This window comes from Cyprinodon tularosa, unplaced genomic scaffold, assembly GCF_016077235.1.
Source record: "Cyprinodon tularosa strain WSP-4 unplaced genomic scaffold, ASM1607723v1 ctg172, whole genome shotgun sequence".
In the NCBI taxonomy this organism is placed as follows: Eukaryota; Metazoa; Chordata; class Actinopteri; order Cyprinodontiformes; family Cyprinodontidae; genus Cyprinodon; species Cyprinodon tularosa.
The window spans coordinates 1,015,161-1,039,459 of NW_024038551.1; the positions used below are offsets into that span (position 1 = coordinate 1,015,161).

Consider the following 24,299-nt stretch of genomic DNA (forward strand, 5'->3'; position numbering starts at 1 on the left):
ATGGTGGGTTCTATACATGGTGGCCTGTTGTCCCTGATGGTGTGATGAGGGCCAAAAGCGCTGCATGTGGTAATCATATATTTCACTTTTCTTTTAGTTAACTAATATTGGTTTTTAAAAAAAAGGCCTAGTGCCAATGCAACTGTCTAATTGAAGAACGTGGATTCCTAAATATTACCTCACACAATAAGACCATGTAAGCACCCCCCCACCTCCCCCCACCCGACTGCTTGTAAATATTAATCAACACTGATAGCTCAGGTAACTGTAAGAAAGATAGCTCAATGCCATCAGATCTACATCTAGAAGAAGCTATGTTTTATTCAAAGAATGGCTTTAATGTTTTTAAATTTTTGCCTATTAATTTCTATTATTATATAATATGGGTTTAATAGTCTAAAATACTGTCTACTAATATCTTCTACATTTGTTTATATTTCCATTTATTTCATTCAAGTGTACTTTGATAAAGAAGTGCTTTTTAACATAATTTCAGCAGCAAACGACCAGTTTTGTAAACCATTTATTTATTTTTCAGCTAGATGGAAAACAACACCTTCAACAGCCCCATACTCCAGCTGGAGGGCTTAAAAATTCGAGAGGATTCTGTTCATCTTGTCTTTTTCCTCTTTCTGTTTTCCTACATAGTTTTTATGATTATGAATTTGGGCATTTTAACAATAATTTTTATGGAAGAGAACCTTCATCAGCCGATGTATGTGCTGTTTTGTAACCTGACCATCAGTGATATCATTGGAAGTACTCATATTTTACCCCGTTTGCTCTCAGACATCTTACTGCCTCCTGCTGAACGTCTCATCGGTTATTATGAATGTGTGGTTCAGGCTTTTATCACACATATGTTTGGCACTACTTCACACACTGTACTGATGGTAATGGCCTTTGACAGGTATGTGGCCATCTGTCATCCTCTGCACTATAGCACAATAATGACCAGGAAAATAATTGTTCAGTTAATAGTGTTCTCATGGGGAGCACCATTTGTTCTGGTAGTAATTCTGATTGGTCTGACCGTACGGCTGAACCGATGTAGGACTCTCATCACCAACCCGTTCTGTGATAACGCGTCTCTTTTCAAGCTCTCCTGTGAGAGTGTTGTCATTAATAACATCTATGGTCTGGCTTTCACTGTGCTGCTGTTTGCAACATCTATTGGCTGCATTGTTCTAACCTATGGTAAGATCACTGCTGTCTGTCTGAGCACTAAGAACAAATCCTTAAACAACAAAGCCGTTAAGACCTGCAGCACTCATCTGGTTGTTTATCTTATTATGTCGCTAAGTGGAATTACATTTATAGTACTACATCGGTTCCCTGAGTATTCAGATTATAGAAAACTTTGTGCTATTCTGTTCGTTATTGTGCCGGGGAGCCTGAACCCTATCATTTATGGTTTACAGTCAAGGGAGATACGAACTTTCTTATACAAGATTTTTCTTCATCAAAAATGTTTGCCATGCTGTAAAACTAAATCATTGATGAAACCTCAGAAAGATTGATAAAATAAATACTAAAACAAAAGAAACATGCATTTGGGCAATGAATCCATTATTCATTTAATCCACTTCATCACATATCCTCTCAAAGCAATTTACAAAGTAGATAGTTAAATCAGATCATCCAGTCTTATCAGTTTAAAGCTTTCGATCCAAGGAAACCCAGTGCCGTTACCTCTACAACAATCCCTCACACCGAACACACATGCAGTGACAATAGAGGGGTAAAACTCCTTTTTTGCAGGAATAAAACTTTCATTAGAACCAGGTTCATTGAGAGAGGCCCTATGTCGAAGTGGACTTCGTTCAGAAGAAGTGAGAAGCAGACATCAATGGGAAGATGGAGCATGAATCTATAATCACTTGCAATGTTAGAAAAGCTAACATTAAACTAGATCTACAGTGGCTCTATCTGGGAAAGAAACAGAAAATAAGATGAGCTCTGGACCAGTTCTCATGTCAAAGGATGAGAAAAAGAACAACCAGTTAGTCACAGTAAAAGCTGAGCCCCTAGCTTTGTATAGGAAAGATACAAGACTACACTGAAAAAAAGGTCCAATTCTATCATCTGTAATCTTAGGTATGGATGGAAACAGCCAAGCTAATGCTTCCGTCCATGGTGGTCTTACATTCAAACAGAACCAGACCAGATGATGCTACCATAACAAAAAGCAAAGAGAGCATAAAGCTAAAACGAAATACTGCAGGACAGGATAGAAGAGATAGACTAAAGCAGAATGATCCAGGATAACCTGAGTCATTCTAACATTACTATGGAATCACAAGAATATTTGACGAGACCAAGTCTTGTTGACGGATATGGCATCTGGGTATTCTGTGCGTTAGAGTATGGTACTGGTATGGAGTATGGTGTTGTTCTCGGGATAGTAAGGTTTGCAGCTGCCGCAGGAGGGATTTTTGACAGATACGGCATCTGGGTATCCGGAGGGCCTGGAGTTGGAGACTCCAAAGTATACAAGTAACGATAGGTGTTTATTGTCTATGTTGGTTAAAATAAAAAAAATATAATAGGCCTTAAAATAGGTGTGACTGTGTGAGAACCTTTCAGGTTCTGTTGTTTCATGCTAAAACAGCAGGGGTTTAATACAGCACAGCTCTTGTGCATGCAGAGGCAAGAATTTCTCACCTGGAAAGGTAGAAGCAGAAATTACCACAACAGTTTTTGGGTACTGTCCTGTTGAATAAACATCCAGTGCGTAGAATACCCTAGGTGTTTATACTGGACTAAATTCTTTAAAATGGGTAAAGGTCAAAATAAATGTAGAGATAATTTGAAATCTACGATTAAAGGTTTGTAGAAGCACAGGATCCAACTAAAAATAAACACTTGAATATGCAGTTTAAAAAGATATGGGTTTGAGGGACACCTCTATTCCAAGATAAAGTAATGAGAACTAAATGATGAAATAACTAAAATGAGCCAGGGAGGTAAAATAATCAAAAAGGATGGGTTCAGGGAAGAGTATAGAGAAGATCATAAGGGGTATGGAAATTTTGTGTCAGATTGATGCAAGTAATTTAAAATACTTGTAGAAGTGGAAGTTAGAGTATGAAATAGATGGTGTGTGGAAGTAGATCAATGGAGAAATGTTGTGTGCCGGCTAAAAACAAGCACTAGTGCAAAAATAGATAAATAAAAAAATTTATAAATAAATATATAGATAAATAAATAAATATATAAATAAATAAATGAGCTCCAAATGGCGAGGTGTTGGTACAATACATGCGCAAAGTAGATATGTTATTATTAAAGATTAAATAAATAGATCTAATGTTGTGTTTGTCCGTCTTTTAATGTTATGTGTATCTGTCGTTAAAGTTATGTTTGTGGGTTTTTTAAGTTGTTTGTGCATCAAAAAGATAATGAAACACAGTTTAGAGGGAGACAGCTTGAATCTGCAGTAGCGGGGGAGTATGTCTGTGGATCGGTGACTGCAGCATTGATCCAGCTGACAGCCATCCTAATGCGCCTGCAGGGTCTCCAAAATTATTAGTTTTGGAACCAAAATATTAAAAATAAATAACCCATCAGAAAATATTATAGTCATGCAAGCTATGATACAGGGAATAAAAAAATTAGAGGGATTAAATAAGTAGATTGTGCAAGCTAAAACATAGAAAAAGCTATGAAGTGTAGTTTGGACCATGATTGGGCTCAAGTGAGGGGCTGGTGGTCACAGGGGAAAAACAATTGGTCACTGATGAAGAGGGATTAACGGTGGAAGCTGGTTTTGTGTGAAGCCAAGACTGTCCAGTTAATGTATTAGGCAGAGATTTGTTAAGGAAATTGCAATTAGTGTTGGTGCCTACAGACAAAAGGGGTAGTGGTGAAAAGATTCACATGCTGCAGGAGTAAGTTACTCCAGAGAAGCAGCTGACACACATGTGATACATTCAGGCTCATTCCCAAAAACATTAATAGTTCTAGCAATTAATGGACAGGCAGTTAGACTTATATGCGATTCAGGAGCCTGTAATACTTGTGTTAAAGATAATGTAAATGCTAAAACCATCTAAAAGGCAAATTTTTGTAAAATCTGCAAATAACCAAGCATCCTAGAAATGTATGTCAAGGGCAATAGAAATAGAAGACCTTCAAACAGGAAAAAGGTTGCAAGGTTGCATGTTTTTGTAGTAATATCACCAACTCACCCCATTTATCTGTTAAAGTGAGACTTGATGGAAAATTAGGCATTGCAATTTTCCCCTCACTGGGGGAATGAAGGTTGTATGAATAATACATGTAATGGTGTTGCAACTAAATCCTTCTGTGTTTTATGCAACATGCTTAGTATTTCTGCTCCATGTCTATTTTTCAACTATGCAAACAGCCTTATAAAATTCTGATCAATGTAAAACCCCAGGTTCAAGACTTAGCATGTGTTAAAATAACTAGGCATTCTTTGCTATCACAATTTGATGAAAATGATTTCAAAGATATTCCAAATGCTTTGTGGTCTACAAGAAGAATTGATGTAGGACTGTTGACAATTATAGATTCAGTTAAAATAGTTCCTAAATCAGGCCAAGGATAGAACAATATCTGCTAAAAAGTGAAGCAAAGGAAAGTATAAAACCAGTTATAAAAATTTTAGCGGGTGCAGAAATAAGTCTGTTGTTTGGGCCATGTTATTTCAGAAGAAGGTAAAAAGCTACAAGAATGTCTTTTTAGAATTGTGCAATTACTGCAGGGCTTAAATTCCACATTATGAAAAAAAACTTAGCTTTTCTTAAGTTTTTTTATGACACACTAGTAGCTATGTCAGAGAAGCAGACAGCAATTCACAAAGCTAAAAGTAGAATTTTTCTCAGCAACTGTCTTAGCTGTGTAAAATTATCAAAAACCGTGCATCCAAATAGTTCACAGTTAAAGGGATAGTTCGGGATTTTTGACATGAATCTGTATGGCATCCCCATCACCAGTGTCATGCAATCACACTGACTTACCCCTGGCAGCATCCTGTGAGCAGAGTTCTCGTCCAGCTTTGGTCAAGCCGAAAGTAGTCCGGCAGGTTTGCTAGACCCAGCGAAATAAAACTCTCGTAGTCAGACATCTTCCCCAGTAGTAAACAATCGCGAATCAAACTGGTAGGCCCTTAACCTGGCAACAGCCAGATGCATGTCTCGCTCCGCCCAGCTAGGAGCTAGGCGGAGCGAGACATGCATCTGGCTGTTGTCAGGTTAGTAGGCCCTAGCTGTCAGGTCATGGTGTCGCGCGCACTGATACGAACAGAGAGAAAATAGGACCAAGTGATAACGACGTGTGACTTTTTCCACTACAATGTTTTTGGGATGCAAAAATATCACTCTTTTGAACACATGTTTTGGGAAGAGAAACGTTTTATTTCGCTGGGTCTAGCAAACCTGCCGGACTACTTTCGGCTTGACCAAAGCTGGACGAGAACTCTGCTCACAGGATGCTGCCAGGGGTAAGTCAGTGTGATTGCATGACACTGGTGATGGGGATGCCATACAGATTCATGTCAAAAATCCCGAACTATCCCTTTAAGCAAGTTATATGACCTCTGTGTTGTTACAGTCTCATAGTGATAGGCTCATACCTGTAGTGTCCTACTCTTCAAGGTTAAAGGGGACCCGTGGATACTACAGCTCCCCCATATTCTTATTTTTTATCTTTATTATATTGTGTAGTTGGATATATATATATATATATATATATATATATATATAAAACTATAACTGAAGCATGTAACAAAATTAATTTCCCCCTGGGATAATCAAAGTATTTCTGATTCTGATTCTGATTGAAAGCAGCAGCTTGTCATGAAACGGGGACAGATGGACCCAGTATTCAAGGAGAGACAGTCAGTAGGAAAGTTCAAAAGGTTTATTAAAATAAAACAAAAACGAAAGCGGAGCTGTGGCTCGTGGACACTGCAGGCGGGGGGGCGGGGCACCACCCAATCTCAGACATTCTGGGGGAGAAACACAGGTAAGTGACCACGATCAACTGACAGAAGATTAACTGTGTTGGTCGCTTACCTGGTTTAACAGTCCAGACCATGAGTGTCCCCAGTGCTGCAGTCCCAGAGGTGATGGTGGAAGCTGATCCTGGTGAGGGATCCAGAACAGACAGGAACAGACAGGAACAGGCAGGATCCAGATCAGACAGGAACAGAGACAGGTGGCAGGATCCAGACTTCCATGCATCCACAGGCTTCCAGGAGGGTTCAGAGTCTTACTGGGACCAGAAGCATGACCAGTTGGTCACGCACAGGAAGAGACAGGATCAGGTGCAGACAGGCAGGCACAGTGGAAGAGGGTAGCCGAGACAGGACGTAGGAACCGGAACTTGAAGCAGACTTTAAACTGGTCTCCACCCAGGAGCCAGGCTTACTTAGATAAAAACTGAACCTCCCCCCATAATGAGCCAAAAACCCAGAGGACTCCACAGGGGAGGAACAGTGGACGATCAGGAGACGAGACAAACACTAAAGCCCTCTTTCCACTGGCAGCTAGGATCCAGGACATGAACCATCAAAGCAAAATTAACAGACAGACTAACAAAAAGACAAGCAATGATCTGGCCCTGAATGCTCAGGCTGAGCTGAATATAAACCAGAGGATACAGGTGAGGGGAATAAATTATAATTAAGGCAGGGAAGGAAGAGGGCAGGTGAGAGGAATTACTAATTAGGGGAGAGCAAACAGGCCAGATCATGACACAGCTATTTTGAGCCATGAGTTTATCATGTCTCCAGAGGGGGGATATTGAGTATAGTACAACAAGTATTTAATCCAACTGCAGGATTAAATAACTACTTTAAAATTTTTTGCAGAGCATGTCTCACATGTTGCGAAGAACATGTAATCTGCCCAGAGCTCCTTTGGTTTCCCCACAGGAAGGCCTGAAGCCTGGAGACCGAGTGCTGATTAAAATCATCAAAGGGAAAATTGGGCATCTCGTAGGTGTGAAGGACCCTACATTGTGCAACTAGCAACTCCAACCACTGTGAAGATCCAAGAGAGAGACACTTGGATCCACCAGAGTCATTGTAAGCTGATTAAAGATTTTCCTCAGCAAGAAGCCCAGTTACCTTCACAGGGACCCCACAACTAAGGTAGGGATCTGTGGTGAAGCCCAGCTACAAAGGGGTTAAGCAATTTAGAGCTTTTCGTCTCAACGGTGGTGAAGAAACCAACCTAACCCAATCCCTTAGCGTCCTGGTTAGTGGGTGCTTCTTTGGAGGGACTGGTGAAGATAGAAAAACTAAAGTGGCTGTGCTGCCTGATGATGACTATTGGACTGGTGCTCTTAGGGACTCAACCTGACTGCCAGAAACAAAGGAAAAATCAGAATGGTTTTTGATGGATCCATAGCAAGTCATCCCTATGGTGCCAATGTGTGGTGGCAGCATTCCAAGCGCGTTGCTGAAGGTTTTAATAAAAACGGACTGTTATGTTTGTACTCATACAGACCGCTCTGGATGAGTTGAAGATTTAAAGAGGGTTTGCCTACTGAAGGGACAGATTTTTGAAGCTTTTTATATTCTTGATAAATCTTACATTTTTGCTTAAGTTTTACATTTTAATCCTTTTCATATTTTTGTTTTTTGCATATTGATCTTTGATTACTCAATTCCCTATCTGCAATGCATTTATGATGTGTGTAGTAAAAATCTTTTTAGAAGTGCTATGTACTAATGTTTATATGCACAAGAGGAGGGGATGTTAGGTTTATTCAATGATGATTATAAAATTAATGTGTGTTTATGAAACATTTGTGCAAGGGGATGCTCCACTCCTGTCTCATGATTCAGTCAGGAGACCATCCTGCCTTGTCATTCTGATGCAGCCTTCTGTCTTTATGAACTGATCAATTGTTCTGTCAGAACAATACTCTGTTTGTAACCCTGTGTCATGTTCTGTTAATAAAACGCTCTGCGGAGGAGGTCAAGTGGGAGACAGTGTGTTTGAGTCTGGGGTTCAACTGTCTCTCCTTTCTGCAGAAATTTTATCCATTATTGTTTATTTCAGTTTTTCTTTTGCAAACCTACATTTATGAACCCCGACAGTTTCAACCATGACACATGAAAAGTGGGGTGAACCCTGATAGAAAAGTGAAACTGGAAATTGAGCTGGAGGCAGATGCCCACCAGTTTCACCACCTTAGCAATAGGTAACGGCCCAATGAACCAAGGTGCCAGCTTCCTACTTTCCACCCTCAAGGGCAGGTCCTTGGTGGAGAGCCAAATCTTCTGACCCTGCTGGTATTCAGGAGCTGGGACCCTTCGGCTTTTAGCAGCCTTAGATCTAAGAATAATGAGCGACACACACAGCTCATATTTGCATTCAATTGAAAACAACACTTCTCATTGGATAATGTCAGGGCTCATAGCAGTTATTAGCATATACTAGTGTGCACGATTCAGACCATCTACTAGATATTTCTGATTCCAGTTTATCAAAGCGCTTGCCAGAGTCTGTTCAGCTAACAAAGGAAGATTCAGAAAAAAAGAAAACACTCAAGTTTTTGTGCAAACTGTGCCCACCGAGACTTTACTTTAATCTTTATTCATTTATTTATCTACTTATTATAATTGTTTTTTGTCCCTCACTACCAGAAGTGACACTGTGTGGTGTGGAGGCTGCAGAGCCTCCGACTGGATGAATGTGACAAGACAGGCACGACAAGGACAGCAGAGAAGATCATCAGGGCTCCTCTTCCCTCCATTGAAGACATTTCATCCCAGCGCTGCATTTCCCAAACCTGTACCATCATTAATGACCCCTCACACCCCTCCATGGACTGTTCTCCCTGCTGCCCTCTGGGAAGAGGCTTGGCAGCATTTGCTGCAGGTCCAGCAGGTTCTGCAACAGGTTCTTTCCTGCTGCCATCAGAACGTTGAACTGTTGAATCTCAGGTGTTTGCATCACACATGAAAACATCATATTTGCACTACCAGCATGGCTGATTTTTTTATAATCCCTTTAAATAGAACACAACTCAATGTTCAACTGCATTTTGCGCAATATTTATTCATTCATTTTGCACAGCACCGAACCTTTCCATGTCAATGCAACATAACTTTAAACTGCTTTTCCATTCCTCCTACATTTTCTGCATTTTTTATTACAGCTGCACTATATAAATTGTTATGTCCATTTCACAGTTTAAAGCCGCTTATTCAATGCAGAAAGCCTTATGCATCCAAATTTCGTTTTGTATACTCTCTGTGTATACTAAAGGACAATACAGTTTGTCTAAGTCTAAGTGTGCTTCCATAACTGTATGAGGTGAGATCAACGGAAATCAGGGAACATAAAAACAGCAAAAAGAAGACAACGGAAAACCAAGGTAAACATCAACAAAAGCTTTAAGAGCAGCAGGTAATGGGTATTCTTTAGATACACATCTGTGTGGTACAGTATATATCTGTAGCTTCAGCTTAGTATTCAGTATTAGTGTGTATCTTGCAACACCTGGAACAAAATTCACATAGTATGTATGTATGGGCATGCTCAATATAAAGTATTTACAAAGCCTATTCAGAAGGAAAATAAGCTTAATAGCTTATTTTCTGGGTGGCCCCAGACTCGCCCTACAGAGCCTAGGACAGATAAAGTGTCATGATGGGTCTCTGAGTTAAGCCCAAAATGCAGAACACACATGGAAAACGGGGTAAAAGTTCAACAGAGTTTATTATGGTTCACAAGCACACGATAAAGAACTTAATCTGGAACAAGTTCAGGGCTGGTTCACTAGAGTCTTGACTGGGACTGGAGACTGTGGGTTAGCAGAGTTTATAAGAAGCTAAGCTTCTAGCTTCAGGCTTACCATGGCAGACCTTGATCTGAGCTTCCAGCTCACTGCAGAGAACAACAGGGAAAATCCACGTAGGATTCTTCAGGCTGAGCTTCCAGCTCACTGCAGAGAACAACAGGGAAAATCCACATAGGATTCTTCAGGCTGAGCTTCCAGCTCACTGCAGAGAACGACTGGGAATTTCCACATAGGATTCTTCAGGGTGATTCCACATAGGAACCTTCAGGTTGGCTCACCAGGGCAGATTAGCAGGTTAAGCTCTCCTAGAGCTTCAGGCTTGAGACTGGTTTCCTGTGATGCAGCTCTCCCAGAGCTTCAGGCCAGAGACAGGGTTCCAGTGAGGCAGCTCTTCCTGAGCTTCAGAACAGAGACAGGTTTCCAACTAAGATCAACACTGCGGCATGGAAGCAAGGCCTGGCAGGAGCTTATAAAGGGGAGGTCTCCTGATGAGTCGATTAACAACAGGTGTGCAGGAAGACTCCAGCCCTAGGAGACCCACGGCGCACTCTGCTGGAGACAGAGGGTAATCTCCAGATCCCAACAGTAACTCCAGCCCTAAGGAGAAAATACAAAGAGCAGAAGAGGATCCTCGGCGCCCTCTGGTGGGCAAGCCTGAGGATCCCAACATAAAGAGGCAATCCTGGCCCCAGATATCCAATTGCACCCCAGATCACTGTGACACAAGGTGGGCAGACATAGAGATGGCCACAGCCAGAGGCTAGAGCAGGGAGCTAACCTACCAAAGAGCCCACCCCACACCCAGTCGCCTGTTCCAGGCTACTAATATCCATATTGTTCTCTCATACCAATGGCTGCCAGGAAATCACAACCCAGGAATTCAAACCCTCTAGGCCAAGTATGGCACACCAGCCACCCTTGCTGAGGCACCAGACATCCCCCAGCCTCCCCCTACCCAACTGCAGGCACAGGGAGCATGCAGGGTCAGGACAAGCAGCAAGGCAGACCCGCACCACAAGTTGAGATGCATCTGTGCACAGTGATTGTATCCCACCTGCCGCCAGGCACGTCAGTCAGCCGGCTTCCCCACAAGGATCAGTCCAAACCATTCAATGTCCCAGACTCCCACCTAATGCCAGGGACTGGCAGTGGACAGCACCATAGAAAGGGAATAAACAACTACATAACCCAAGGAGAGTGAAAAACCCCGACCCAGCCATAACCACTCCATCCCCAGTAAGAGCAGAGAGAACAGAGCTGCCGGCCCCCCTCCCGCTCTGATGCACTGTTGTTGACTTTTAACTACTGTATATATATATATATATATATATATATATATATATAAAACATATAACTATAAAAAATATAACCGCGGATGCCTGGGGGACAGTGATTCGCCTACGTTATGAATGCTGGCGCACCATAAAGAATAAATTATGAATAGTTCAGTTTGTGCCTTCAAGTCGATCGCCCATAGGAAGACGTTAGTTGGATATAACAAAATGGAATATCTTCAGAACAGCAGCTCCAAATGACACAAAACTTATATGGGTGAGTAAAACATGATGTAATAATGTAAAATGAAGGGCCAAATGTAAAAAAAAACGGGTTCCCCTTTAAGATCCATGAACAGAGCAAACAGCATGGTGAGGTCCAACCCCACCCAAAGACAACCTTATCCTTATAGTAAAAATGCTGAGCTGCTTTTGTTTCGGCTGAACATTGGATAATTCTTAACCACAGTCCAGTTACACCATATTAATGCAACATCTCAAAAAACTTAGGCTGGGCCTTCGCACTTCTGAGTTAACACTGGAACTACCAGGATTTTTCTGCCTACCTTGAACTACCAGAGAGGGGTCAATTGACCCGGAAAAATCCACTAAAAACTATATTAAAAGCTTGCCTTAGGGTTCCCTTCCCCACACAGGCTCAAGCGACTCTGTGACAGCTATGAGCTGCTAACAGCCACATTTCCACAACAAAAGGAGTGTCCGCAGGAGGTCCAAAGGTCAAATGACCCTCTTGTAGGGCTTTTAGGTAAAAAAAAAGGACAATTGACCCCTCCGTAGTAGTTCTAGTGATGGTTGGTCGGGGCTGCTTTCAGCGATGGGGAGATATGTTTGTAGGTTCTTATGCCAATCTCCGGGAGTGGTGAGTTCTATACATGGTGGCCTGTTGTCCCTGTTGGTGGGATGAGGGTCAAAAGCACTGCATTTGGTAATCATATATTTCACTTTTCTTTTAGTTAACTATTATTGGTTAAAAAAAAGGCCTAGTGCCAGTGCAGCTGTCTAATTGGAAGTAAAGAATGTGGATTACTAAATATTACCTCACACAATAAGACCATGTAAGCACACACACCTCACCCTCACCCCCACCCAACTGCTTCTAAATATTAATCAACACTGATAGCTCAGGTAACTGTCAGAAAGATAGCTCAATGCCATCAGATCTACATCTAGAAGAAGCTATTTTTTATTCAAAGAATGGCTTTAATGTTTTTAAATTTTGCCTATTAATTTCTTCTACATTTGTTAATATTTCCATTTATTTCATTTAACTGTAACTTGATAAAGAAGTGCTTTTTAACATAATTTCAGCAGCAAACGACCAGTTTTTTAAAACATTTCTTTATTTTTTTAGTTAGATGGAAAACAACACCTTCAACAGACCCATACTCCAGCTGGAGGGCTTAAAAGTTCGAGAGGATTCTGTTCATCTTGTCTTTTTCCTCTTTCTGTTTTCCTACATAGTTTTTATGATTATGAATTTGGGCATTTTAGCAATAATTTTTATGGAAAAGAACCTTCATCAGCCGATGTATGTGCTGTTTTGTAACCTGACCATCAGTGATATCATTGGAAGTACTCATATTTTACCCCGTTTGCTCTCAGACATCTTACTGCCTCCTGCTGAACGTCTCATCGGTTATTATGAATGTGTGGTTCAGGCTTTTATTACGCACAGGTTTGGCACTACTTCACACACTGTACTGATGGTAATGGCCTTTGACAGGTATGTGGCCATCTGTCATCCTCTGCACTATAGCACAATAATGACCAGGAAAATAATTGTTCAGTTGATCGTGTTCTCATGGGGAGCACCATTTGTTCTGGTTGTAATTCTGATTGGTCTGACCGTACGGCTGAACCGATGTAGGACTCTCATCACCAACCCGTTCTGTGATAACGCGTCTCTTTTCAAGCTCTCCTGTGAGAGTGTTGTCATTAATAACATCTATGGTCTGGCTTTCACTGTGCTGCTGTTTGCAACATCTATTGGCTGCATTGTTCTAACCTATGGTAAGATCACTGCTGTCTGTCTGAGCACTAAGAACAAATCCTTAAACAACAAAGCTGTTAAGACCTGCAGCACTCATCTGGTTGTTTATCTTATTATGTCGCTAAGTGGAATTACAATCATAGTTCTCCATCGGTTCCCTCAGTATTCAGATTATAGAAAACTCTCTGCTATTCTGTTCGTTATTGTGCCGGGGAGCCTGAACCCGATTATTTATGGTTTACAGTCAAGGGAGATACGAACTTTCTTATACAAGATTTTTCTTTATCAAAAATGTTTGCCATGCTGTAAAATTAAATCATTGATCAAACCTCAGAAAGATTGATAAAATAAATACTAAAACAAGAGAAACATGCATTTGGGCAATGAATCCATTATTCATTTAATCCACTTCATCACATATCCTCTCAAAGCAATTCACAAAGAAGATAGTTAAATCAGATCATCCAGTCTTATAAGTTAAAAGCTTTCGATCCAAGGAAACCCAGTGCCATTACATCTACGACAATCCCTCACACCGAACACACATGCAGTGACAATAGAGGGGTAAAACTCCTTTTTTGCAGGAATAAAACTTTCATTAGAACCAGGTTCATTGAGAGAGGCCCTATGTCGAAGTGGACTTCTTTCAGAAGAAGTGAGAAGCAGACATCAATGGGAAGATGGAGCATGAATCTACAATCACTTGCAATTTTAGAAAAGCTAACAGTAAACTAGATCTACAGTGGCTCTATCTGGGAAAGAAACAGAAAATAAGATGAACTCTGGACCAGTTCTCATGTCAAAGGATGAGAAAAAAAAACATCCAGTTAGCCACAGTAAAAGCTGAGCTCCTAGCTTTGTATAGGAAACACTGAAAAACAGGTCCAACTCTATCATCTGTATTCTTAGGTATGGATGGAAACAGCCAAGCTAATGCTTCCGTCCATGGTGGTCTTACATTCAAACAGAACCAGACCAGATGCAGCTACCATAACAAAAAGCAAAGAGAGCATAAAGCTAAAATTAAATACTGCAGGACAGGATAGAAGAGATAGAATGAAGCAGAATGATGAAAAGGAGTCCCTTTGTCCCTATGTAGTCTAAGCCTATCACATCATAACTGCAGAGATCGCCCAGGATGACCTGAGTCATTCTAACATTACTATGGAGTATTTAACTCCACGAGATCTTAGCTTTGACAGTGGTGCTGGATGTAGGAGATTGCCCTTCATAAAAAGATTTTTCAAAGTTGCTTACTACTTAACCTATATTTTGGTCAAAGAGACCAATTTGTATTTGTCAAGCTCAGAACAGAAGGATACAGTATTAAAAGTGGACAAAGAGATTTCTCAAAACGTTTATTGAAAACTGAACCAAAGTGAAGGATGGTGTGGTCTCATAGTTCAGTCTGAACCCAGAGGATGAGGATGGTTCATGCCAACCGGGTTGCCAACGTAGAGCAGCAGTCACCACAAAGAGAGTCCCAGACACTAGAAATTACAACAGGTTTCAACCGTGACACATGAAAAGTGTGGTGAACCCTGATAGAAAGGTGAAACTGGAAATGGAGGAGCTGGAGGCAGACGGCCACCAGGTTCACCACCTCAGCAATAGGTAACGGCCCAATGAACCAAGGTGCCAGCTTCCTACTTTCCACCCTCAAGGGCAGGTCCTTGGTGGAGAGCCAAATCTTCTGACCTTGCTGGTATTCAGGAGCTGGGACCGTTCGGCTTTTAGCAGCCTTAGATCTAAGAATAATGAGCGACACACACAGCTCATGTTTGCGTTCAATTGAAAACAACACTTTTTTGGATAACGTCAGGGTTCATGGCAGCTATTAGCATATACTAGTGTGCACGATTCAGACCATCTACTAGATATTTCTGATGCTAGTTTATCAAAGCGCTTGGCAGAGTCTGTTCAGCTAACAAAGGAAGAGTCGGTAAAAAGAAAACACTCAAGTTTTTGTGCAAACTGTGCCCACCGAGACTTTACGTTAAAACCCAGAATTACAAAACCTTAAGCCTTGAAGTAACAAATGCATGGACTAATTTCTCATCATCATGCCTGGACAGTATATTTTTAATTTTTGCAAGATTCTGCAGATGAACAAGAGAAATTCTTGAGACCTCTTACAGGATTCAAATGACAAGTCCTGATCAAATATAACACCAAGTGTAAAGGTGGGGTAGAGGTTGGTTGAGAACCCAAAGGCAGAGATGAAGGAGGCAGAGATGAGTTCTTGCAGGTTTAATTAAATAAAAATGAAAATGACAGAAACAATATCCAAGAATCAAAATACTAGAAACCAAAAACCAGGAGACGTCAGGTGAAAACAAACATGTGGAGCTAAGTAACAACAAGAATATATATATATATATATATATATATATATATATATATATATATATATATATATATATATGTGTGTATGTATATGGGAAGAAAAAATGGACTGGAATGGAATGAGCTAATATGGAGCAGGTGTGAATAGAAGTAAATTGAAGGGAGCTATAGAGGAAAGGAGACAGGCACAAGCGGGCAACAGTGTTGGGATCTGGAGGCTTTGTCCACCTTCTCCACCAGAGGGCGCACGAGATCTCGTGAGGGCTTGAGCTGACTGCAACACCTGTCTTCCAGCTGCTCATCAGGAGGCCCTATTTAATGAGGAACAGGCTGACACTTCCCTGCCAGAGTGTTTGCCAGTAATGGTACCAGCAAAACCTGAACCTGCTTCTCTGGATCTGTTTTCCCTGATTTTTGTGAATCTGCCTGACCCTCTTTCTTTCTGCCTCACAGATCCAGTCCTGTCAGCTCAACCTGAAATCCTGGAGAATATCTCAGTCTGGACTCTGCCTGCCTGCACTCAGTTAGCCTCTGCCTAGCTTTCAGTCCTCCGCCTGCCTACACTCTGTTCAGTCTCTGCTTGCCCTCAGCCCTCTGCCTGCCGACTAGCCTCTGGACTGTCAAAGTTCTCCCCCTGCTGATCAGTTCCACCTCTGAGCAGGTATTTACCCCATCATCTCATAAACGGCAGTTTACCTGGAACTCCTCTAACCTCTCTGTCCTCCTCAGTGGTGATCCTGCCGTGACCAGTCTGACCACCCAAGTTCCAGTTCACATTTTTATAAACATTTTGTCAATAAACCTTTGAACTTTTTCCCTGCCTCCGAGTGTTTCTGCATGTGGGATAGACATCTAAATCCCAACATGACAAACAGAGAGTAACAAAAATGCAACACAACTTAAATAAAGTTAGATCAGATAGTTAATGCATTTTTTTATTTTATGATTGGATATTGGGCCGCAGCCCAGCCAAAATGAAAAAAAAAACCTGCTCTACAATCCTCATGCCTCATAAAGGAGGACAAATACACGTCGGCCAGACAGCGGACAATGCAGTGGAAATACTGCCTAAAGCTGGACATCTGGCCACCCTAACTCTGGCTCGGGGACTGGCCCGCCATAGGGCTCTGGCTCGCAGAGCCAGATAGTATTAAAGGCTGCACTAAAGCTATCCCCTTCAATGTCAGCATGGATGTTAAAGTCCCCCTCTATGATGACCCTGTCAGTATTCAACACTAAACTGGATGGGAACTCTGAAAACTCATCAAAAATTTCATAGTAAGGACCTGGTGAATGATATAAAGTTACAAAAAGAAGAGTGTGGCTAACCAAGGTCCTTTTTTTTATTCCTCATTGTGTTTGTAGAGGAAAAAAAGACTTAGAAGTCTATACTAAGAGTTTCCCCCCACTCTGTCGTTTGATGTGGTTTGTGGTTAAAGCTCTTTAAGTTCCCCATCTACGTTCAATTTAGCTGTTATTACTTAAACAAAAATAAATATAATCACTGAAGAATTCGTACTTAAATTTTTAACACATTATTTCTTACACCCATATCTAACTTAAAGCCTTTGTCACACCTTGACAATTTAGATAAACAGCGACAAGGCCAGAGTTACAGGGAGATGAAAGTAAAGAATGTGGATTTCTTAACATTACATCATACAGTGACGCTACAGGACACTCCCCTAGTGTTAAAAGTGCCTCTAGAAATACATGTACATTAATTCTTCAGCTAATAAGCAACCTTAAACCAAGCAGTTATCAGTCTATTTTTTAAACAGGGGGCTTAAACACTGTCTATACATTTCTTCTACATTTGTTACAACTTTCCTTTATTTCAATTGTTAACCTAAGCTTATTAGGTAGATGCTTTTTAACATAATTTCACCAGAAAATTTTTTTCTTTTAAGCTAGATGGAAAACATCACTTTCAACAGCCCCATACTCCAGATGGAGGGCTTAAAGGTTCCAGAGGATTCTGTTCAGCTCGTCTTTTTCCTCTTTCTGTTTTCCTACATCTTCTTTATGATTATGAATTTGGGCATTTTAGCAATAATTTTTCTTGAAAAGAATCTTCATCAGCCGATGTATGTGCTGTTTTGTAACCTGACCGTCAGTGATATCATTGGAAGTACTCATATTTTACCCCGTTTGCTCTCAGACATCTTACTGCCTCCTGCTGAACGTCTCATCGGTTATTATGAATGTGTGGTTCAGGCTTTTATCACACATATGTTTGGCACTACTTCACATACTGTATTGATGGTAATGGCCTTTGACAGGTATGTGGCCATCTGTCATCCTCTGCACTATAGCACAATAATGACAAGGAAAATAATTGTTCAGTTGATAGTGTTCTCATGGGGAGCACCATTTGTTCTGGTTGTAATTCTGATTGGTCTGACCGTACGGCTGAACCGATGTAGGACTCTCATCACCCACGCGTTCTGTGATAACGCGTCTCTTTTCAAGCTCTCCTGTGAGAGTGTTGTCATTAATAACATCTATGGTCTGGCTTTCACTGTTCTGCTGTTTGCAACATCTATTGGCTGCATTGTTCTAACCTATAGTAAGATCACTGCTGTCTGTCTGAGCACTAAGAACAAATCCTTAAGTAACAAAGCTGTTAAGACCTGCAGCACTCATCTGGTTGTTTATCTTATTATGTCACTGAGTGGTGTTTCATCTATAGTTCTCCATCGGTTCCCTCAGTACTCAGATTATAGAAAACTCTCTGCTATTCTGTTTGTTATTGTGCCGGGGAGCCTGAACCCGATTATTTATGGTTTACAGTCAAGGGAGATACGAACTTTCTTATACAAGATTTGTTTTCATCAAAAATGTTTGCCATGCTGTAAAACTAATTCATTGATCAAACCTCAGAAAGATTGATGTAATAAAACTTAAAACACAAGAAACATGCATTTGGGCAATAAATCCATTATTCATTGCATTCACTTTATCACAAGACCTCTGAAGGCTTTTAACTACAGTTTGTGAATTTCCTGATAGGAAAGAATTACAATAGTCATGGACTAGAGTCTCAGCGTTAAACCAAGAAAATATATATATATATATATATATATATATATATATATATATATATATATATATATATATATATATATATATATAGCCAAAGCCATTTGCTCACATGTACAAATTACTGAAATCAGATGTTCAAATCATCTCCACAACCACAGGTGAATAAAATTATCCTAGATATGCAGACTGTAATAGGATGCCAACTGTGCAACAATCATATCTAAACTGGTGAAATGTGTGATGATCGTGGCACTGGAGCTGATTCTGCCTCCAATTAACTCTCTGGTTCAGTGTCAACCCGCTCTGCAAATTTCTCTATTGGTTTCACCTGTCGCCATCTGCATATAAGCTTCATCCTGATCGGTCTCCAGTGCCAGATCGTTTCGAGCCAGCCCGGTAAGAACCTTCCAGCCTGTTACATCAAGAACCTGTCTGTCTGTTTGTATCTCTGCCTGCCTGCCTGCCTGCCTGCCTGCCTGCCTGTCTACAGACCTGTCTTTGTCCCCTGGTTCTGAGCCTGCCTGATCCCTCTCCCTGGATTTGTCTGCCTGTCTGAGTTCTGATACTGGATCCTGGATTGACCACCTGTGCTTCTGAACCCTTTCCTGCCTGTGAGTACCTGAGGCTTCCTGCCCCCTTTAGTCTCTGTGTTTATCAGGAAATTGGACCTGGAACTGAAATCGGAAATATCTGCTGGATTACACCATCCTGCCTCTGCTGCTTTTTTGGACCCCGTTACCGAACCTGGATTGTCTCTGGATTAAAGCCCCTGGAAAGCCTGCACAGTTTCTCGATCGCTCAACGGTCTGCCCCCACAAACAAGTGGACGTCCCTGTCCCCGAAGCCTCCTGCTTGCCTCTGGCTTACACTCAGCGCACTAGCTCCTCTTGTTACCAGGTTAGTGCTTTTTCAACTCAGTTCTAACCTGCCTCTGCAGCCTCTAACCTGTCCCTCTGCCTCTAGGACGTTCCAGCCGGTTATCGAGAGCTGCACACCCAGGAGCCAGTGCTGTTTAAACCCTGCTTGCTTTTCAATAAATAATTTTAAAATCACTGACTTGTCGTGGTTGAATACAGTACATTACAAAATGTCCTCAATACTAAATATTCCACAGTCAATTGTTGGTTGAATCATAAGAAATTGGAAGTATTTGTAAACAATAGCAACACAGCTACAAAATTCTAGGCTATATACATTAACTGACAGAGCCCAGTCAGCAAACATACATCACCAAGCCAAATGCAATACAAAGCATTGGATACATTGGTGTAAAGCACTGATTCCCCACCGGGGGTACTTGATTAATGTATATAAATTGCTTTATTATAACTATGCAGTGAGTTTTACAGATTATGTGGAGACTGCAATATAAGTAGATCAGGAAAGAAAAAACAGAAAAAAAGGAGAAAAGATAAAAGAGGAGAGATAATGATAAAACATTTTCAACTGCTTCATCACTTGCAAAGAGATGTAAAAAGGTATGGATGGAAACAGCCAAGCTAATGGCTGATGTTCTTGGGAAAGGGAGCAGTTCAGACCCCAACCTGACAAAAAAAAGTCTTTCTCGCCTCCCCACCCTAGTGGCCCCACTCACACCACACAGTCTCTGTGAAGATGTGCAAAAAAACGTGGACGTACATTCACACATAACACTCACATCCAATAATCCCAGGACCATGGACCCGGTGGCACCGGTGGGGCACCCGCCCGAGGATAACACGCCCCAGGGACCCCTGAACCCCAGAACCACCCCGGACCCCCCCAGCGGAAGCACAGCTACCATGCCAGTATCCCACGTCCGCCACCACGGAACCACACGAGTGTCATGATTTTATTCAAAGATCTGACCCACATCCAGAAAACCAAACAAAGAGACCAGGAGAAAGTTTAACAGGTTTATTGTGAGTTGGTAGAGAAGAGTCCAGTGCTGCTCTAAACACTGGCGAACCGGGACTGAAAAGTGAAGGGGAAGATTCTGCAGTTAGTTCAGGCTCTGAGGGAAATTTGTGTCTTTGATTTGAAAAAGGGAATAAAGGCAACAGGACTCATGTTTCCAGAAAAAGGTGTCTTTCTTTGAATCCAGTCGGTGTGGGTTGTTCCAGTAATAGACTTGCTCGTTGGAGGGCGGACAGGGTTAAACCAGGTCGAGGAGGAGGAGCTGACTAACACTTAGATTTCCTGTGGTACTTGAACTGTGTCTTGTGGAGATGAATCTCCTGCTCAGAGAGAGGCCCAAACAATACTGGCGGAAAAGTTGATCCAAACCACCAGTTTGAATCCTCAGCTCAGTTTGACACTCAGAGAATCCTTCCAGGGGGGAGAAGGTCCAAAACACCCAGTTTGCAGGATGACTTCCTGCCGAGAGGCAAAGATAAAAAAACAACAACGTTAAAACTCAACAAAAACTCAGTTTGACTCAGCAAACCTCAGCTTGGCTAGAGTACCCAAAACTGGCAAACACTCCGGCGTCGAGGTAGTGGCAGTCAGCAGCTTAAGAGTAATAAGACAACCATCCGCAGGTGTGTGAGAAGGCCAACGAGAACCAGGCGCCACCTAGTGGTGGAGGGAAAACAAACAAAACCTACACAAACTGGATTCCTAACAACGAGAGCACCGCAAGCGGTCGCTGTAGGCACCCTGAGGCGTCCCAAGCCAAACCACACATGATCTCGCTCTCGTACCATAAATCATATATATGAACAGTTTAGTTTGTGCCTTCAACTCGTTGCCCATTGTAAGACGTTACTTGGCTATAACAAAACCGAACATCTTCGTAACAGCTTCAAATGATACAAAACTAATATGGGTCAGTAGAACATGATGTAATAAGGTAAAATTAAGGGCCCAAAGTAAAAAAAGGGTGTTCACCTTTCAGCAGGATGGTGGCAGAATTTATATTAACTGGAAATTTGACATTATATTGAGTTTCCTGCAGCATTCTGTGGAATGTTGGGGCCAGAATGTTCCAGAACTCTTTATAGAGCTCAGTAGGGAACCCGACTTGACCTGTAATATTATTTCTGACTCATCTTTCATGTGATTAAAATGAGCTGCCTCCTATCCAATCTTACAGCAGCTGTCTGAACTGTGGTCCGATCCAAGATGGCCACCCTCTAGGCACGTTAGCCTTACTGCCCACAACGTCCAATTAGGTGTCTACATATATAATGTCTATGGTCTCAAGAACATGTCCAGCTTAGGGCAGAGGACCACCAGCAGGGCCTCAGGCAGTAACACCAAGTTTGCAGATGAGTTAAACAGACACAATCACTCGATCCAGGTGAGAGGCCAGCTGAAAAGACTAAAACAGGGGAAACCGGATGCCATCCCCCCAAGGCTGCTGAGGAACTGTGCTAATGATCTGTGTGAAGTCTTCAGCTACATTTACTACCTGGGCCTCAGCTTGTTGGTCCCCACTCTCTGCAAGACCTCCTGTGTGGTGTCATGATGGGATTCAGGTTTCTAACCCACATGCAGAACACAACAGAGGCAGATGAAAAGTTTGACTGTTTATTGAGATAAACACAAAGTTATATGAATAATACTGAGAAGCAGGTCCGGGACTGGTCACACAGGGTTCTCTGTAGAGAGGGACAGTTTGGTTAGCCAGGATGCTGAAGATCTTAGCCAGAGGAATTGTGCAGGTTTGTACCTGTGACGTGTTTCAGGTTTAGCAGCTGAGGAGGGGAACCGGGTTGGGTCCAGAGGCTTGAAGTTGGCAGAGGACTAAGCAACGGCAGGGCTCGACTTCAGACTTATCAGTGTTCAGATCCAGAGTCTTCTTCCGATCCTCTTCTTGAGGTCGGGCAGGCAGGTTCAGACAGTAGTTTCTTCAGGTGAGCTCCAGAGAGCCGGCAGGCAGATTTCAGCAGATGAAACTCTTCCAGAGCTCAAGGGTTCAGTCAGGTTTCTTCCTAGGAGGCAGAGAAGACAAAAACTGATCAGGTTAAAGTTCAAGGTTCAGGGGATCAGAGAATCAGACAGGCTGGTTGGCTCAGGCTTCGCAAACCATAACTGGCTTAACACTCTGGCGCTGGAGTGTAGTCCTGCCGCTGCTTATATGCTGGTCTCCTGATGACTGATGGATCGTAGGTGTGATCGTCAGCTCAGCTCCAGGAGACCTAGAGGCACCCTCTGCTGGAGGAAGATGGACAGACCTCCAGATCCCAACATGTGGTACTGGTTCCCAAAGCTGCGCAAGCTGGCCCACTTTAGACCAGCCACATATATATATATATATATATATATATACATAAAGACTGGCTATGGATACCAATTCCGAAGCGTAACAATCATCAGTCACCTCCTCTACATGGATGAAATCAAGCTGTATGCCAGGAGTGAGCGAGACATCGACTCACTGATCCACACTACCAGGATCTACAGCAACGACATTGGGATGTCATTCGAACTGGACAAGTGCGGTCGCATGGTCTCAAAGAGAGGGAAGATGATCAGAACCGAGGGGGTTGAACTACCAGAAGGCCACATTACAGATGTTCAGGACAGCTACAAATACCTTGGGGTGCCACACGCTAACGAAAACCACGAGGAGATGGCAAGAAAGACTGCCACAGCTAAATACCTACAAAGAGTAAGGCAGGTCCTGAAAAGTCAGCTGAAGGGGAAAAACAAGATCCAAGCCATCAACACATATGCCCTACCAGTCATCAGATACCCCGCTGGTATAATAAACTGGCCAAAGGAGGAGATAGAGGCTACTGACATCAAGATGAGAAAGCTCCTCACAATGCATGGAGGGTTCCACCCCAAATCCAGCACTCTGAGACTGTACACCAAGCGTAGCGAGGGAGGCCGAGGGCTAGTGAGTGTCAAGACCACTGTCCAGGATGAAACAACTAAGACCCAGGAGTACATCAGAAAGATGGCCCCCAAAGACAAATGGCTTGGTGAATACCTCAGGCAGGAGAAAACCGAAAGTGAGGACAAGAAAGAGGAAGGAGAACCATCATGGAGGGACAAGCCGCTGCACGGCGTATACCACAGACAAATAAAAGTGGCTGATATCAGAAAATCCTACCAGTGGCTGGAAAAGGCTGGACTGAAGGACAGCACAGAGGCACTAATCATGGCAGCACAAGAACAGGCACTCAGTACAAGATCAATAGAGGCCAGGGTCTACCACACCAGGCAGGACCCCCGGTGAAGACTGTGCAAAGATGCCTCTGAAACAATACAGCACATAACAGCAGGGTGTAAAATGCAGGCAGGAAGTGCATACATGGAACGCCACAACCAGGTTGCTGTCATAGTGTATAGGAACATCTGCCATGAGCATGGGCTGGAAGTCCCAAGGTCAAAATGGAAGACAGCTACTAAGGTAGTTGAGAATGACCGAGCTAAGATCCTATGGGACTTCAAGATCCAGACTGACAAACAGGTGATGGCTAACCAACCAGACATCGTGTTGATCGACAAACAGCAGAAGAAGGCAGTAGTGATAGATGTGGCAATACCAAGCGACAGCAACATCAAGAAGAAAGAACACGAGAAGCTTGAGAAATACCAAGGGCTGAAGGAGGAGCTAGAAAAGATGTGGAAAATAAGAGCAGCAGTGGTGCCAGTGGTAATTGGAGCACTGGGGGCTGTGACCCCCAAACTGGGAGAGTGGCTACAGCAGATTCCAGGTAAAACATCAGAGGTCTCTGTCCAGAAGAGCGCAGTCCTAGGAACGGCTAAGATACTGCGCAGAACCCTCAAACTCCCAGGCCTCTGGTAGAGGACCCGAGCTTGAGGATGACACATACCACCCCACGAGGGGTGAGAAAACAGTTTATATACAGTATATATATATATATATATATATATATATATATATA

The 24,299-nt window shown here is 42.3% G+C and overlaps 3 protein-coding genes across 3 annotated transcripts; all 3 read left to right on the forward strand.

Moving 5' to 3' along the window:
* Window positions 1-428: 428 nt before the first annotated feature.
* On the forward strand, window positions 429-1,536 carry LOC119781203 (olfactory receptor 52N4-like). The gene has a single exon (XM_038281604.1). It carries the CDS (start codon window positions 543-545, stop codon window positions 1,518-1,520), a length of 978 nt encoding a protein of 325 aa, XP_038137532.1. The 5' UTR covers window positions 429-542; the 3' UTR covers window positions 1,521-1,536.
* A 10,723-nt stretch (window positions 1,537-12,259) lies between these two features.
* On the forward strand, window positions 12,260-13,411 carry LOC119781208 (olfactory receptor 52N4-like). The gene has a single exon (XM_038281608.1). The coding sequence runs from the start codon at window positions 12,434-12,436 to the stop codon at window positions 13,409-13,411; it is 978 nt and encodes a 325-aa protein (XP_038137536.1). The 5' UTR covers window positions 12,260-12,433.
* A 3,900-nt stretch (window positions 13,412-17,311) lies between these two features.
* On the forward strand, window positions 17,312-18,306 carry LOC119781201 (olfactory receptor 52N4-like). Its single transcript, XM_038281602.1, has one exon. It carries the CDS (start codon window positions 17,329-17,331, stop codon window positions 18,304-18,306), a length of 978 nt encoding a protein of 325 aa, XP_038137530.1. The 5' UTR covers window positions 17,312-17,328.
* The last annotated feature ends 5,993 nt before the right edge of the window (window positions 18,307-24,299 follow it).